Here is an 18594-nt window from a genome sequence, read left to right as displayed (position 1 = left end):
AGATCTTCCCTCCATAGCTTCCAACCTCAGTCTCCCAACCTCAGACGGCCCGCTTCTACTTCCTACTGAAAATCCACAAACAGGACTGTCCCGGCAGGCCGATAGTGTCGGCCTGTTCCTGCCCCACGGAACTCATTTCTTGCTATCTTGACTCCATTCTCCCTCCCCTTGTCCAGTCTCTTCCCACCTACAACCGTGAATCCTCTCATGCCCATGGTCATATCAACAATTTCCAGTTCCCTGGCCCCAACCGCTTCCTCTTCACCACGGACATCCAATCCCTCTACACTTCCATCCCCCACCGGGATGGTCTGAGGGCTCTCCACTTTTTCCTCGAACAGAGGCCCGAACAATCCCCATCCACCACTACTCTCCTCCGTCTGGCTGAATTTGTTCTCACACTGAACAATTTCGCCTTAAACTCGTCTCACTTCCTCCAAATAAAAGGTGTGGCTATGGGTACCCGCATGGGCCCCAGCTATGCCTGTCTCTTTATGGGGTATGTGGAACATTCTTTTTCCAGTCCTACTCAGGCCCCCTCCGACAACTCTTTCTCCAGTACATCGATGACTGCTTCGGTGCTGCTTCATGTTCTTCTCTGGACCTGGAAAAAATTACTAACTTTGCTTCCAATTTCCACCCCTCCGTCATTTTCACATGGCCCATCTCTGACACTTCCCTTCCCTTTCTTGACCTCTCAGTCTCAATTTCTGGTGATAGAATGTCCACCAATATTCATTACAAGCCTACCGACTCCCACAGCTACATTGACTACAGCTCCTCACGTCCTGCTTCCCGTAAGGACTCCATCCCATTCTCTCAGTTCTTTTGCCTCCGTCGTATCTGTTCTGATGATGCCACTTTCAAAAACAGTTCCTCTGACATGTCTTCCTTCTTCCTTAACTGAGGTTTTCCACCCACGGTGGTTGACAGGGCCCTCAACCGTGTCCGGCACATCTCCTGCACATCCGCCCTCACACCTTCCTTTCCCTCCCAGAACCATGATAGGGTCCTCCTTGTCCTCACTTATAACCCCACCAGCCTCCTCATGCAAAGGATCATCCTCTGCTGTTTCCGCCAACTCCAGCATGATGCCACCAGCAAACACATCTTCCATTCACCACTCCTGGCGGCATTCCGCAGGGATCATTTCCTCCGGGGCACCCTTGTCCACTCCTCCATCACCTCCTACACCTCAACCCCCTCCAGCGGCACCTTCCCATGCAACCGCAGAAGGTGCAACACCTGCCCCTTTACTTCCCCTCTCCTCACCGTCCAAGGGCCCAAACACTCCTTTCAAGTAAAGCAGCATTTCACTTGTACTTCCCTCAATTTAATCTACCGGATTCGCTGCTCCCAATGTGGTTTCCTCTACATTGGAGAGATCAAACGCAGACTGGGTGACCGCTTTGTGGAACACCTTCAGTCTGTCCGCAAGCATGACCCAGTCACTTGCCATTTCAACACTCCGCCCTGCCCTCACGTCCATATGTCCATCCTTGGCCTGCTGCAATGTTCCAGTGAAGCTTAACGCAAACTGGAGGAACAGCACCTCATCTTCCGACTAGGAACTTTACAGCCTTCCGGACTGACTATTGAGTTCAACAGCTTTAGATCATGAACTCTCTCCTCCTTACCCACCCCCTTTCCGATTTCCCTTTTTCCAATAATTTATATATATTTTTCTTTTCCCACATATTTCCATTATTTTTAAATGTATTTCCTTCCATTGTTTTATCTCTATCTTTTAGCCTATTTCGATTCCCACCCACCCCACCCCTACTATGGCTATCTGTCCCTTGCTCGTCCTGCTTTCCACCCTTAATGTCACCATTAGCACATTTCTTAGCTAATATCACCACTGTTAACACCTCTTTGTTCTTTTGTCTATGACATCTTTTGACAATCTCCACCTATCACTGGCCCTCTATCCAGCTCTACTTGTCCCACCCCCCCCACCTTTAAACCAGCTTATATTTCACCTCTTTTCTATTTTTCCTTAGTTCTGATGAACAGTCATTTGGACTCAAAACGCTAACTGTATTCCTCTCTGCAGGTGCTGTCAGACCTGCTGAGTTTTTCCAGGTATTTTTGTTCTTGTTCTACTTTTGAACTGTAGTCACTTTTACAATATGGGAAAATGCTGCAAATTGCAAATAGCAAGATTCCGCAAATAGCAGTGGGATAAATGACCTTTGAATGAGGAATAAATGTTGACCAGAGCTCCAAGAGAACTCCCCTGCTTTTCTTCAAATAGTGACGTGTATTTTTTAACATCTAACTGGGAAAAGAATGGTACCTCCAAAAGTACAGCACCCCCTCAGTGTTGCATTGAAGCTTCATCCTATATCATGAGCTCAAATTTCTGGAATGGGACCTGAACCCAAGCCTTCCTAACTCAGTCAAGCAGCTAACAGCCAGCCAAGGTTCTTAGCTTAATTCACCCACATCTAGATCTCATACCCTGAGTTGAACAAAAATTAAAGGGAAAATGATTACGAAAAGTTGAAGACAAGTGAATGGAAATTCTAGAATGACAAAGAAAGCACCAAAAAACTAGGGAAAGATAAAAAACAGGTAGACTGTTGAAAAATGTTGAAAATAGCAAGGAGAATTTCGAAAGGAAAGAAAATTTAAATGAAAAACAAGAACAGCAAAAACCATGTGATTACATTTCCCATTCGAAGGACAAAAAGTGTTGATTAACATAATAGAATATATTTTCCCTTCTATCCAAGGAATGTCATGCTGGCCTACATACCTGCTGCACTCAACCACTGTGACTTTTAGGCGTCCTTCGATGATGCTCGAGTCTTGCATGTAAAGGTCACTGTTTGCTGCATTTACCGTTGGAAGGACTTGGTACGGAAAGAATGGTTTGTACCTGAAAAGCAAAAGGAAAAAATAGCAATATTTTTCTTTTGAAAACATTTTTATTTTGTTTTAATATTGTTCATCTTTAATTATAAAGCAGTCGTTACAGTTAAACCTTCATTAACACCCAGTTAATTAAACTGCATTCTTAATGTGCACAGATGAGCAATACCATGAGGTATCACTCCTGTTTTGCACAAGGATATCTACCACATACTATAAGATAGGGAATATGCCCAGAGATTGACGTAATTGCTGCTTTCCCCACTTTGCTACATTTAACTATAAATTTTTGGATAACAATTGAAATGCCTTATATTTGAGTCTGTCCCATGCTGCTCATTAATTGAGAATTTTCCTTTTGACATAACAGGAAGGACATGACTACTAGCATAATAGTGATGTTTCTTCATCGTATTTTCACAAAAGGTCGATACAGAATTTATCCAATAAGTAGCTAAGTATTACAGGTCAGGAAAGTTTCAGGTTCAGTCCCCAGCAGATCACAAACATCTACAGGGGTGCTGCAATGAACCTTATTGCCCCGGATTAGTCACAACAAGAGTAAAAATAGCCAGAGTGTCAATGACCCCGTTGGAAGAAAACATCTGTAGTAGTTGGCATTTATAAGTTCAAGCGTGGCTGTGATGTCTTCTCCAAAAGATCCAATAGTTTTTGAAACATATTCTTTGCTGCACAATTCAAAATTGATACTATTAAGCATACAAATTCACGTACAATACTACTATGCTCTGTGGCTGAGGAAAATGCAACTGCAATAGCCAGAATACATGCCAAACTACACAACAAAATAGTGCTTTTATTTTCACAATGAGAAGAGAAAGTGTTGCCCACCGACAGTCAGACCTGCATTATTGTTACTGTATTCGTTCTGTATTGGCAGTGACTGTCAATCCTAGGTTTCACCATCGTATGCGCTTCAGACATTTGAGCAAATATAATTGAACTCTAACACAATATATTTATATTATTTTACCAAGAATATTTATGGTCAGATGAACATTTAAATTAATAAAAAGTGGCACTTAAATTTAATCGCTCATGCCGCAGTTCAATTTAAATTGAAAAAGCTACACAAAGGCTTTGGTTAAAGTGTGAGAAATGATAGCCATACTATGCTAACAAGATTCAAGTTGTTGAGAAATGAAAATCTAAATAAAGGAATGAAGCCTCCTCTTCTGTTACTCTGGATCAGTAATTCTGTAAATGCTCGAATGGTGATGAATATGAAGTTATTTCATACTCACGAATCTCCTGTAGCTTTGCTCACAATGAGTCAGATGATGATAAGGCTCCTGTTCTTCTAAAGCTAGACATCATGTGTATAGATATAGCACGTGTCCGTCCAAGGGCAATGATATAAAGTAAGCATGACCACGCCAAGCAGTGTTAAACTGATGCTTAGTGAGGACACTTTGCAGATTATGACTTTCAGGCTCCTGGTCATAAGCACCTGATATTACATTTGGCTAACCTCTTATTTGGAACAGTGGCTTGCACCTGTGACAAATGTGACATCTGCTGCGTGGCAGACATACTCGAGGTACAATACACGAGCAGACCTCCAATGGAATTGGTCATAATGTGATTGCTATATTTAGTCAGAAGTTAAAGATGATTTGACTTGTATCAATAAAGTGCAGAGGTTGTTTCTGAGTGCATCCCAATGATTGGTTTGCTTCATACCTATATAAAGTGTGACACAGATTTGCATATATGACACCTGAAGGGGCAGATCATTTAGTAGTGAAAGAGAGAGAAATTTCTTCACTCAAAGGGTTGTGAATCCAAGAAATTTTCTATCCCAGAGGGCTATGGGTGCTCCATTGTTGAATATATTTAAGGTTTAGATAGACAGGTTTTGGACCTCTTAGAGAATCAAAGAATATGGGAAGAGAAGCGGGCAGGAGAGTGGAGTTATGGTCCATGATCAGCCATGATCGTAGTGGCAAAGCAGGCTCAAAGGACCATATATTTTACTCCTGCTCCTATTTCTTCTGATTTTTTTTCTTATGTAACAGGTACTGACAATTACCCAAATACACAGTGAAGCTTGAGAATCTTGGGCTAAGTCAAAACAGAAAGCAATGACAGAATGAATATTCGTATTATGCTCCTCGTCGGCAATGTTCCATCAATGAGAGATGATGGACACGCAACAAATAACCCACTTAGGCGTTTCTTCACTTGATGCATCTTTGCTGACGGCTGTGATGGTCAATTCTTGAGAGGCAGGTTTTACCACAAGTGCTACACATAAAGCTGCCAAGTGTTACTGTGGGTTGCTGTTTTCGGCATTGGCGCCTGCTACCAAACCATTGGTCAGCATGTGGTTCATGCCAACCCACAGGAGATGTCGCCGTTTCCCTCTTTTGCCAGCTAGTGACTCCCAGGTGCGATAGTCAATGTTTAGAGCCTTCATGTCAAGCTCGCAGAAATAGTTGGGCTCCCCGCTGATTTTAGTGCCAACACACTTAGGAGCTCTGAAAGGACTGCCACATTTGTGACTTGGTCCTGCTAGAATATACCTATGATGCACCACAGACAGCAAAGATAAAAATTGTTGAGCTTTTTTTCCTGGTAGCTTTAAGTCACCCATGTTTCCCGGCCTAACAACAAAGTGCTGAGAACTCAGGCCTGATAAACCATCAGCTTCATTCTAAGGGTCAGCTTGGTGCTATTGCATGCACATTTCACAAGTCAGCCGAAGGTGGTAACTGCTTTCCCTATGTGCATATTGATCTCTGCATCAAGGGACATATTGTCCGTCTCCATGGACTTAAAGGTAGCAGAATTTGCTAACTACTTCCAGTTATTTTGTGTGATCAGGGGAAGAGGTGCAAGACCTTGTTCTCCCTGACCAGTTTTCTTGACACTTGTGGTGAGGGAGAAGAAGTTACAGGCATCAACATATTATACCATATCAGCATCTATAGTCACCACTGTGAAAGATACAACAATCCCTGAATTTCAAAGATTCTGTTATTATTATTTAATGGGTTAAAATGTAGTATATAGTAGAACAGGTACAATCGAAAATGCTCTCCAGCTGCACATAAATATAGTCTGGTTCCCAAATGGTATGAATGTTCAAGACAGGAGCAACAAGGTAACCTGTAACTTTGGCTCTAGCAGAATGGCTCCAAGTTTGGATTTGAATAGTTGGCATGTCTGCAACGGAATTCTACCCTCTAATTCAACATCATTTTATGTGCAAGTCAAATATACTAGTTACTGTAATCACCTTTCCTAATCACACAATTCCTCTAGTAGATGAAATGATCACTTGCACACAAGATCAAAAAGAAATGCATACCCATCTGCGAATTTTTGCACTGATTTAATGCTTTTTACCTTATGGACTGGCCCATTATAGCAGTTTATGTTAAATCACAACTTCAGGACAAGGAGACGTGGGTAACTCAATAAAAGGGAAACAGGACATTAATGCAAAAGCTTTAAATGGTCTTGCAGTAAAGGTAGCGGCGACAACAATTCCAGGAAGAAATTCATGAGTCCTAGAATTCTGAAGATATAACCACCAATGGTGCAGCAAAGAGAGGGCCGAGTCACAAAAGGTCAGAGTCAGAGAAACAAAAAGTTTAGGGAGAGGATGTTGAGCTGGAGGGGATTATGGGGATAGAAGGGGGAAAACCATGGAGAGATTTAAACTCAAGGATGAATGTTAAATTGGAGGTGTTGGGGGATCAGAAGCCAGTGTGAGTCATCAAGGACAGGGGTAATATGTGAACTTTCCTCTTGTAGGATAAGATATGGCAGCAGAGTACTGGATGAGCTGAGGCTGGAAGATGGGAGGCCAGGGGAACATTATAATAGTGAAATATGACTGTGACAAAAAGCATGCATGAAGGCTTATATAGCTAATGCACTGAGGCAGGAGCAGTGTTGGTAATGCAGTGTACGTTCATTGGAGGCTCAGCTTCTGATCCAATGGGATGACAGGAGACAATGCACAAGCAGGTGGATGGAATCACTAGGAAGGGTACACAGCTTGTGTTGGGTGTTTAAGAAAATGGCTCGACTTTTCCCAATGCTTAACTGGTGGACATTGTGGCCCATGCACAACTTCACATCAGACAAGCACCCTGGCAACAGAGGCAATATTGACAATGGAGAGGTAGAACTGGGTGCTGTAAACACACAAGTGGAAGCAGAGCAAACATCCAAGAATTATAAAGGACAGCACTTAGATGAAGAGGTGGACTCCAGGGGTAATGGTGCCAGGTGCGAAAGAAGTTATGGTGATGATTGGACAGCACCTACACTCAACAATATTTTCTCTTTTCAATTTGAAAAGACCCAATCTCCATAGTTCTATCTCATAACTTATCCCTCTGATACTGAAGATCAGCTTTAACCACTCCCCTATGCTGCCTCCTGCATGTGAGGGTCTAGTTTTCTGGCAACCAGAACTGGATACAGTATTCAAGATGTGGTCTGACAGAGAACTATACAGTTTGATCTTCCTCTAACTTGTATTCTACTGTTTGTCTAATTATTTCAACATCAGCTTTAATGGCAGCACTGTATTGGTTTGACATGTTTAGTGTCATCCTTAGCTACCTCAACACTGGTAATGGAGTCTGTATGTCATCTATTTTTTCCTTCCTCAAATTTATCACCTTACACTTCATTACATTAAATTCCATCTGCCAATGCTCTGACCACTTTATTTATTTTGTACAACTCAATCTAACAACTTCTGAGCTGTTTCTTCCAATTCCAGCTCTCCTTCTAGTTTGGCAATATCTTTAAATGTTACCACTTTGCACTGAGTTTATGAATCTAGGTCATTTGTGTAAATTAGGAAAGGCAGTTGTCCCAACATTGAGCAATAAAGTAACACAACCACCTGCACGAAGTATTTAAAAACAACTAATTTATGTAATGCCTGTAATGTAAGAAAACACCCCAAGTTTCCTCATTCATTTACATCAGTGACTGGAATGGTTTAAAATATATAATTATAAAAAGAATTGTCTTGAAAGTACATACAATATCAGCATATGGATATCACAGAAGTTGAGGACAAACAAGGCCAGCTATCCCCTTCAATGTTTCTATTAACAGTATTGAACATTTTGGCTCTGATTATGGTAATTTTGTTATTTCAAATTTAACATGGAGAAAAATACCTCAATAAAACAACATAAAAATGTGCAAATGAGGATGGTCCATGAGCATCTGTGCTTGGGAAGTTACTTAAGGTCTACTGCTCTCATTGGCCATTGAAAGGGTGGGGTAAATAGGAGACTGTGCAAATCAATACATGAGCATGTATAATGTTTTTGTGTTCTACACAATAACCAATTGATTATGATTTCTTTAGCACTCTAAAAGAGAATTTAAAAATTTACCTGACACACATCACAAGTAAATACTTGCATAAGAAACCCTCAAAGTGTTATCTTATCACGTAAGATATTTATTTGCCTTGCCAAGAAATCACAAACTTAAAAAGGTGATTCATGTAAAGTGGTCATTAATTTGATGAAAATAAACTAGTTGCTGCCATTTTGTTAATGAAAGGTCCACATTTATTTTGTTTCATTTCCACAAGCAGTTTAAAAGCACACTCTTACAGTCCTATTAAAAATACCTTAACATATATAGCATAGAACTTGTGTCCCATTACAGGCTTAGTTCAAGGAACTGACGTACCTTTGTGACAAGGAATTACATGTAGGCAGCACACGGTTTCATCCATGGTGACTGGCACACCCATTCATTTTTCTAAGTGACACCTGAGCCAGGTGAGTCCATATTCATTAAAGTCAGGTTGCCTTTCACATTAAAGACTATACCAGCTCCCAGGTTGTCTTTTCTATGTCAAAAAGTAATTTGTACCTCTTGTACATTTACTCAGCTCAAGTCATTGTTGAACCAGAATTCAATGATACGTTTGATATCATGGTGGGGGAGACCAAAGCTAGGGGTCATAATTATAAGAAATTCACTGGTAAATTCATGAAGGAATTCAGGAGAACCCTCTTTGCCCAAAGCGTGGTTAGAATGTACAGCTCAGTGCCACAGGGAATAGTTGAGTTGAAAGCATGGATGTGTTTAAGAGGAAGCTGGATAAACACATGAGGGAGCAAGGAATTGAAAGCTTGCTGATAGAGATAGATGAGGCATGCGAGTAGGGTCATGCAAAATATTAACAATGTTAAGACCGGAGGTGCTGAATGGCCTACTTCTATGCAGTACATGTTATGTCATTTTATGTAATCCTATTAGAAAAGCTGCTTTCTATATATGTATGAGGAAGTTTTGCTGTGTAAAAACTGCTACAAATTTAAGGACAGCTCGCCAGTTAAATTGCAAGAGTTTGCTCTCACAAAGATAGATCTTAAATTGTTAAAATATCTAGAAATCAAGGATTAGTCTGAAGCGTATAGCCATGGAAATGTATATGCAACATGGTTCAGTGGCTATTTTCATAACCAAGTGAAAGTGGCTATTTTCAAAGATCTGCAGTTCCCACCTAATGTCTGGGGCAAATTGCAAATTGGAAGTCTGAAGTGTGACTGGTTGATAAGCTGGTTTAGGTTTCTGGATAGTCACAAATGATCTGAAACCTAATCCTTTTGTTGGGGAGCCAGGGTGGCGGAAGTGGGGGGGCATGGGGGAAGTGCGGAGGGAGAAAACAAAAAAAAAATCATCTAGGAAAATCTATTCTTTTATTCCTGCAATATTACCTCCATTGTTTAATAAAATATTTAACTTCAAACAAACTGTGAAAACTCTGCTAAAGGAAACATGAAACCATAAAAGATGATCAGCAACAATTCCTCATTCTGGCCACTTCTCAGTGATCCCTGCTGAAAATAGTGACACATGAACGATGTGTCAGCACAGGATCACGCTCAATTATAAATCGGCTGCTGTTGCGTAATCAGCCTATAAAAGTAATGCAGGTTAAACAAGAAGAATGACAAGGTACCAGAAGCCAGTTGCTTCATTGGAACTGTCCCCCCAATATTAGTCAGTGCCTTTAGGAAAGAAGAAGTGAACTCATAGTCAATAAGTCACCTTGGGGAATTCTACAAGAGAACCAACATCAGGCTGCACTTAATGTTTAGGAACATCATTGGAAGCCAGTAAACATCCCCTTCCACTTAGCTACCCTACCTGCACCCCAGGATAATCATCATTGGCTCTGGCAGCAATAAAAACATGAATGGCAAGTTTCAGCTACTGGCGATCACTGCAATCTTATGACTAGCTCGAGTATTAGCAGTTGGAAGCCCTTTTACAGGCATGAAAGATGGTTTGTGTTTCAAAACTTGGGTGATGATTTTATTGGCATCTGTATTCAGAACTAGGTCATGGAATGCCTTCTAGTTTCCACGAACCTTGTGGAAAGTAGATCAACCTGGTCTATCGGAAGTATCTTGCTGTCAGGCAGAGCTCTGTAGGTTTACAGGCTGATGCCAGGGCTCATCGTTATAATCCTGTAGCCATGGAAACATAGGCTGGCCTCATTTGCAACTCTTATGCTCAGATTTAGGGAATCACAGAGCATTTTTAGCTGCAATTGAGCAATTTGCATAATATCCTGGCAAATCCTGATTTAAACTTGATGGAATATCCTCAATTTCTATATTAAATATGGACTAAAATTAGTCCCCGGAATCTCCCTCATCACAGAATCACAGTGCAGTAGAGGCCCTTCGGCCCATCGAGTCTGTACCAACACATGAGAAACATCTGAGCTACCTACCCATTTACCAGCACTTGGCCCATAGCCTTGAATGTTATAACGTGCTAAGTGATCATCCAGATACTTTTCAACCCGCCTCCACCACCCTCCCAGGCAGTGCATTCCAGACCATCACAGCCCTCTGTGTAAAAAAGCTTTTCCTCACATCCCCCCTGAACCTCCTGCCCCTCACCTTGAACTTATACCTCTTTGTGACTGACCCTCAACTAAGGGGAACAGTTGTTCCCTATCCACCCTGTCCATGCCCCTCATAATCTTGTACACCTCGATCAGGTTGCCCCCTCAGTCTTCTCTGCTCCAACGAAAACAACCCAAGTCTATCCAACTTCTCTTCATAACTTTGGACGTACATTGACTATATTTCACAGTCTGCTCCCACAGCTTCTGTATAGCTCTTTCCAAGCTAACTCTTCAAGCTGACTGTTTCCTGCCACAAGGCTATATGAGGACTACTGTAGATTTTTTCCACTAGCTGCAAGATCGAGGAAATCTTTCAGCTGCTTTTCCCTCATGATATAAAATTGAACTGCCCACCTTTAACAGCAAACACACACAGATAAATCAAACAAAAAAACCTTCTAACCAAGGCTCCATCCTGAATCATTATTTCTATGGCAATATGGCATGCCTTGAGATGATTCAAACAGAAATGCAAACAAATTATTTTACCTTCAATGCAACTCTCTGATTCTGCAACCCATATGAATAATTTATATTTCCGATGGGATTTTATAACTCCTCCAGGTTCCCTGGCTCCATTATAAGCTTAGTGGTGCCTCATAGGTTGCTCAGGTTATTTTTACTATCAACTCTGACAATGTGTATGATAAACATAGGTTAGCTTTTAACGATAATTAACTCCAAGCTTGTCTGAATTGCATTTACTTCAGGGCTGCTTTTCAGTTTCTCAATCAGATGCCCCTTTTTAAACAATTAAAATTTTAATTTGTAAAACTAAAAGTTATGTTCTAAAATATATGAATTATGAACTAGATATTCGCAACAATTACATCAGTGATTATATTTCAAAAGGGCTTCATTGACCGTGAAGTTCTCTGGAACGTTCTGGAATCATGAAAGGTGCTGTATAAATGCAAGTCATTCTTTCCTTTCTAAAAAAAACTTTTGGCCATTCAGTAGCATTGTCGGGTTCAGTGAATTAAATGTGGCACTGAGCTATAAAAATTAGAAAGGTTCCAGATTTGCTACCATGGAAGCAGTAAATATTTACTGATCTGAACAGCTAAAAACAGTTGTTCACTGGAGGGAGAACACATCTGATAATTATTTGCTTTACTTTTTAGCAATGAGGGATTTTAGGTTGAAAATGAATGCCTCCTTCAATGACAAAGGAGCAAAGAAAATCTTAAGCAATCTGCTTGAGTCTAGTTGCTCCCCATCAATAATTCATTTCTCTTAAGAGCTGTCATTATCCAGAAGGGTGGAAGGTCTCCTTGCTGATAATTTTGCCAAATAAGTAAAGATGAAATAGGAAAGAATGCTTCACTTAAGCACTGGCTATTCCCAAAGAATTAACAAGAGGAAGAATTGTGCTTATTGGTTACTTCTGCTGTCCTGACTAGTCCGCAAACTGGGCAGAACGGGGAACTGACCAGTGAAGAAGCGTAGAGTTCAGCTCTGCGGAGTCAACCATGATGGCAGATCAGTGTAAATATGCAAGACCTAAATGATTCTGTAATTGTCACCGTCAGCACAATGAATTATGGAAATTTTAAATTCATATGGTCAACCACTCAATTGGCTGGTATAAATGGTTATGGAATCCAGCAGCAGAAATCAATCTGGGCAGATTACTACAGATGGACTAGCTCAATGGCACAGAGGTGAATGTGGAAGGCTCAAGAAATACATAGACACTCCACACGGGTTAGTAAGCCTTCTGTCACAGGAAGCATGGTGTTTCAACGACAGTATGGTACATCACACTTAGATAAGGTGGACTGGGCAGGGCTCCATGGCAGTGGTGAATGCATCTATTTGCGCTCAGGCAGAGTTGATGGACAACAACTCACTTTGACACAGCACCATTAATATAAAATAACACCCCAAGTTGCTCTTCAGGCGCATTATGAAACAAAATTTGATACTGAGCCACATAAGGAGATATTAGAACAAATCACAAAAAGTTTGGTCAAAAAGATAGGTTTTTAGGAACACCTTAAAGGAGGAGAGGTAGTGAGGTGGAGGGCATTCCAGGGAATGGTCTGAGGTAACTGAAGGCATGGCCACCAATGGTGGAGGAATTAAAATTGGGGATTCACAAGAGGCCACAATTGGACAAGGGCAGAGATTCTGGAGGTTATAAGGCTGGAGGAGATCACAGAGATGGGAAAAGGAGTGGCCCTGGAGTGATTTGAAAACCATCTCCAAGGTGGAGCTCTTACCATTGTTTACTAGAGATTAGCTCCACAGAACAAGTTAGAATGTAGAAACTTTGTAACCAAAAAAGTTTCCATACTTTTAACAGGATCTTCAATATTATGGAGTGATGGGACAAGGTCGATAAAAGCAGATTGTTTCTGGTGTCTGAGTGGTCTGGAATAAATGGACATAGATATAATATGAAATGCAAGAGATATAGGACATTGAGCAGGAGAATTCCTTTCTAAACAAACAGACATTTGTGAAGCTGTGGAATGCACAGAGCCCACATCAACATGTAACATATACGTTAACTAGCTGGTGCAGGAAAGAGGAAGAGAGAGATATGAGAACAAAGGTGGTGCATGGCATTAAGACTACTGACCATGAGGGACATAAACATCAATACAGATTGGTTGAATCAGATGATCAATTTCTGTGTTGTCATTTCTACATAATTGTATTTAAGTCACGAAGATTTTCAAAGGTAGAGGATGATGCTCATAATATATTTTCATTATATACTCACATCAGCAGGCAGTGGACTATTTCTTCTATTGCGTTAATCACTTTAAGGACATAACTTCTTGATATGGGATGTTATTGTTATAAAGTCATAATACGAAACTCAAAAGCTGACATTGATTCTTAAATTTTATATCTGTTAAATGGAATATTAAACTGTTGTAGTTTATAGCAATAACACTGAACACACGCCTGTTTTACAACGCACAAGAACACAACTCCAGTAACCCTGCCTAGGATCAGGGAGCATTCAGGTCAAATGTAAATAAGGAAGCACTAGCATTCTGTTTATTTTTTGTAAATACAGAAGAATTCTTTTGGTTGAAAAACTGTCTTATATGAATAAAATTGAGGTGGAACAAATACATATTAGCATTTATAAATTGAAAGTGATTAAACAGGACAAAAACTCTGCTGATGAAAGAAATCCACTTTGATGCAGCCATTAATTGCCAAACATAATGTTTGTAGCTGCAGCTTCACCATAATTAATGTGTGAACTGCATCATTTCTATCAGCGTAGGAGGATTTCCCTACATCACACTTTCCTTTATTCGGGGCTGCAGCTTACATTATCATCCAAAAGGAGCAGGTGTCAGTGTCCCAAGTCCCTTTCAGATACAAAACAATCATAGATAGTCCTACCTTGCACCTTGATATGGTTTCAAAGGTGTCCCGGCTGAGCAAAATTCACCAACATTGATATCACCTGAAATTCTACCAGCAGTTATGTCACCAGGGAGCTTTGCTAATGTCTGGGCCAACATTTTTCTCCTCAAGCAATATGGCCAAGGACAGATTAACTAGTTACTCATCTCCTTCTTTTACTGTGTACACTTGCTCACTTAACAAAATATTTTGTTACACATGAAGCACTCCAGGATGTTTCACATGTGAGAACCTGTTATATCAATGCAAATTCTTACTCTAATTTAACCTTCTCAAATTCTTTGTTGCCTCTTGCATCAGATAACACCACCTTTTTCTTGATTTTCCTGTTTTCAGCAGTGTGAACAAAGCTACAGATGCAAGAGCAATATCCTGTTACTTGGGAGTGAGTAAAGCACAATGTGATATGGATGAGGGAACATTGGAGGTGCCAGTCAACATGCAGAGATGATTCTATTGCTTTATGGTGTCTTACTGTAGCACAATATTTTGCAACAAACAGTTCTAAAGAGCACCTCCGGAGCACGGCAACACTTCTGTTATTTAAATCCCCTGTGAAATACAGGAATTCTATTAGCTAAGCAATGGAGTGGACTATATGAGGCAGACAGAACAGCTTGTCACTAGACCCACATTCAAATTTTTATTTTAAAAAAGTTATATTTAGATTTATTCCATCCACACATTATTTTTCCCTTTTTCTAAGCATGATATAACTATCCAATTTGTTCAGTTGTTATCAAAAGCATTGGATGAAAAAAGGCTTCATTTATATAGCACCTTTCATGGCCACCAGGAGTCTCAAAGTGCTTATGGCCAATGAAGTGTTTCTTGAAGTGTACTCTGTTGCAATATAGGGAATGCAGCAGCTAATTTGTGCACAGCTAACTCCCATAATCAGCATTGAGATAGTGACCAGATAATCTGATTTTGTGATGTTAATTGAGAAATAAATATTGGCCAGGACACAGGGGATAACTCCCCTGTTCTTTGAAATAAGTCCATGGGTCTTTTACATCCATGTAAGGGGTGGACTAGGCCTCATTTAACACCTCATCCAAAAGTCAGCACATCCGATAGTGCAGCACTCCATCAGTACTGCTCTGGAGTATCAACCTTGATTTGTGTGCTCAAGTCCTGGTGTGGGACATGAACCCACAGCCTTCTGTCTCAAGAGGTGAGAATGTTGCTTACTGAGCCATGTTTACACACAGATGAGACTGGATATTCAAACTAGCATCCCATGGAATGGAATCCTATTCTGTACAACTAGAGCGATTCCAGTCCAAAATTAATTGGACCAGACCAAGTAGTGTGGAAGTGGCTAGCATAACGGTTTGATAATTCCAATGAAAAGTAGACAGTTTTATTTCGCAGTGTGCCACACAGGCTTTGTTTTTACCCAATATATTGCACTTCACTACAGAATGTTTGTCAAAAATTGCTACCAGAAAACTGCCAGCTCCATCATACTTAGGTGAGCAAATGTAATAGCACTTAAGAATATCATATAACCTTTTCAACTGAAAGGTTGGGTCTCTTAATACTCAACGCATCTATTGGCAAACAACCACTGTTTTAAGCAATGCAGAAAAATAACACTTTTTAAATTATGTAAACATATAGGGATGCAATAACATGGTAAGGTCAAATATTATAAACTTAAAAACTAACAGCATATCCATTCATCTCCAGAGATCTTAGTTTTGAATGGAAGTTAAAGAAAAATTTACAAACCACAAGAGATTAAATCATGAATTGGCATACTACAACAGTCAATCTATATAACTCTTGAATGAATTACTTTATAAATGGGCAAGATTTTTTTTATATTCATTCACTGGATGTTACTGGCAAGGCCAGCATTTATTGTCCATCCTTAGTAAATATAGCACAGTGACTCACCAATAGAGGGCACTCTAATCATGGCAACAAAAAAGCAAACCAAGTACAGGAGTTCAATTCTCGAGGGATAGAACAGAAAGGTAGAGGAGTTAAGCTAAACTTGCGTCAAACCTTGGCCAGGCCAACTTGGAGTACTGTGCGTAGCTCTAGTCTCCACTGAAGCAGTGGAGAAGGTACAAGAGAGGACGATACAGAACCAAGAGGATATACTTATCAGGAAAGGCTGAACAGGTTTGGGTTTCTTTTCTTTACAGAAGAGAAACAATAATGAAAAGGTTTGATACTGTAAATGTAGAAAAAATCTTTACACTTGTGAATTTTTTTTGGCAGGGTGGAGGGCAAGGTTGATGGAATCCAAAAGTAGAGGTCATAAGTATAAGGTAGTCACTAATATATCCAATAGAAAATTTAGGAATAATTTATTTACCCAAAGAGTGGTTTCACAAGTAGTTGAGGCAAATGACATTTAAAAAGCTAAATAAGCACAAGACAGAGGAATAGATGGACATGCTGATATGTTTGGATAATGCTTATGGGAGGAGGCTTGTATCATGCATAAATAAGTTTAAAGCAGTTCAATGAACAACCTGTTTCTTTGTTCTAGGCTCCAATGTAACTCAATGTAAAGAGGTTCACAGAATAAAACAGCACAGCAGGCCGTTCAGCCAATCATGCCTTTGTCAGCTCTTTCAAAGAGCTATCCAATTAGTCCCACTGTCCTGGTCTTTCCCCAAAGCCCTATTTTTTTAAACTTCAGGTATATAAACCCTAATTCTCATTTGAAAATTACCAGAGTTTGCTTCTACCAACCTTTCAGGCAGCAAAACTCGCTCAGCCAAACATTTTATTTCTCTCATGTCTCCAATGGTTTATTTGCCCTTATATCTGTGTCCTCTGGTTACAGAACCGCCTGTCGGTTTCTCCTGTTCTGCTCTAATACACTCCATAAATCATATTTAGGACAGTCAAGAATTTAACTGCAACACTCAAGGCACAACAAGATTTGCTGAGGTAAGTGAAACGTCTTTCTTCATTATAATGAATTGTTGAATGAATAACAAAATTGGATAGTTAAATTGACAAACTGAAGTAAAACAATCACCACCCAGACTGGAAGATAGCTCTAAGATGAGAAGGTTAGGAGGGAAGCTATGTAAATAAAGCAGCATTCAGGCGTCACCAAGTGCAAATGTTAAAATGTTAAAGAATGTAGGAGGAAGAGAATATTGAATAGAACAAGTTCTACTTTACTTAATGCAGCCTCTTCAAGGTGCCTTAGCTTTCAGCCCCAGCTTCACGTGTGCAATTAAGCTCTTTTCTTTTAATAGACGGTTCTGAGCTTCTTTTAATCAGCACGAGTTCCAAACCTATGCCGAGAGGTAGATTTGTGGGGTGTGGGGAGCGAAACAAGAAACATTTTTAGTTATGGAGGAAAGGCTTTGGTCTTCACCAACTGAGCAGTCGCAACTTGCATCACATCAGTTTCACCATAATGAAGGCAGATGTCTATCAAACAGCCACGGAGAAAAACTGAAAAGACTTTGGATGAAACCCTCTGAAGGGCTTTACCTGGAGGACAGGTATGGATCATATTACTCATGCATTCATACAGCTGTTGTTGCAGCCCCACATCACTAATTGATGCCAACACCAGTCAATGGATTATGTCATGGTCTCCATGGTGTGGTCAGGTTACAATCAATGTGCACTTACATTGTAAGTGTTGATTTTTTTCTACTCACTCTGTTACTTGTGAGGAGTTCTGATACCAGTCATATGCCTAGCCAGGTCTCAACTGACAGTTTCCCAATGACCACCTCCTTTGTGGATTAGGTGAGGCAGGGAGGTGGGTAAGCAGAGTACCTGAGGTCCAGTCAGCTCCAACGAAATATGCTTGGTCATAGAAGTTGATGTTTTGTGAGTGTACCTAGATATGTAAGTCTGTAAATCTGGAAACCAATGTCTCAACAGATTGGTGTGCTAAACAAGACAAGCAGTGGGAAGTTACCCATATCCTGTGCTGGTCAGCTCTCTTATTTGAGCCAGATAAATGGCAACAATAGGCCTACATCATTTGGGATCTTCAAACCCTGGCCTACATTTCCAGGCTCAAGTTTGAGGTGTCCAATGGCGAGAGTGTGTGCTCTACATATCAGGTAAATGGTTTCCTTTGAAGAATTTTAAATATGGTGGTGGACTTCTTTCTATCAACCGAAAGAATTGTTTAGTACAAGCAAAATACAGGTGAAATAATCTATTATAATAATCAGGAGTTATTTTTATTAGTAACCTACAATATCAATAATTTTAAAGTGTTAAAAAAACAGCCAGAATAGAAAATCCACAGTAGTGAGTTAAACAAAAAATTCTCGTTGCAAGGTGACAGAGTATTAGTGTAGCAAGGAATGGAACGCATGTTTGTGATAATTCCTCCAATTTTCATTAGGGAAAGCTAAAATTTCCTACTGGAGTGA

The 18594-nt window shown here is 40.2% G+C and overlaps 1 protein-coding gene across 1 annotated transcript in view; it reads right to left on the bottom strand.

Moving 5' to 3' along the window:
- Nucleotides 1-18594, bottom strand: part of pdzd8 (PDZ domain containing 8) — a 232257-nt gene that overhangs the window by 152208 nt on the left and 61455 nt on the right. The window contains exon 2 of the mRNA XM_041210160.1: nucleotides 2762-2884. Coding sequence (XP_041066094.1) covers nucleotides 2762-2884 — 123 coding nt within the window. The remainder of the gene's footprint in view (nucleotides 1-2761; nucleotides 2885-18594) is intronic.

This window comes from Carcharodon carcharias, chromosome 17, assembly GCF_017639515.1.
Source record: "Carcharodon carcharias isolate sCarCar2 chromosome 17, sCarCar2.pri, whole genome shotgun sequence".
Lineage (NCBI taxonomy): Eukaryota > Metazoa > Chordata > Chondrichthyes > Lamniformes > Lamnidae > Carcharodon > Carcharodon carcharias.
This window is presented reverse-complemented; position numbering and strand designations above follow the sequence as displayed.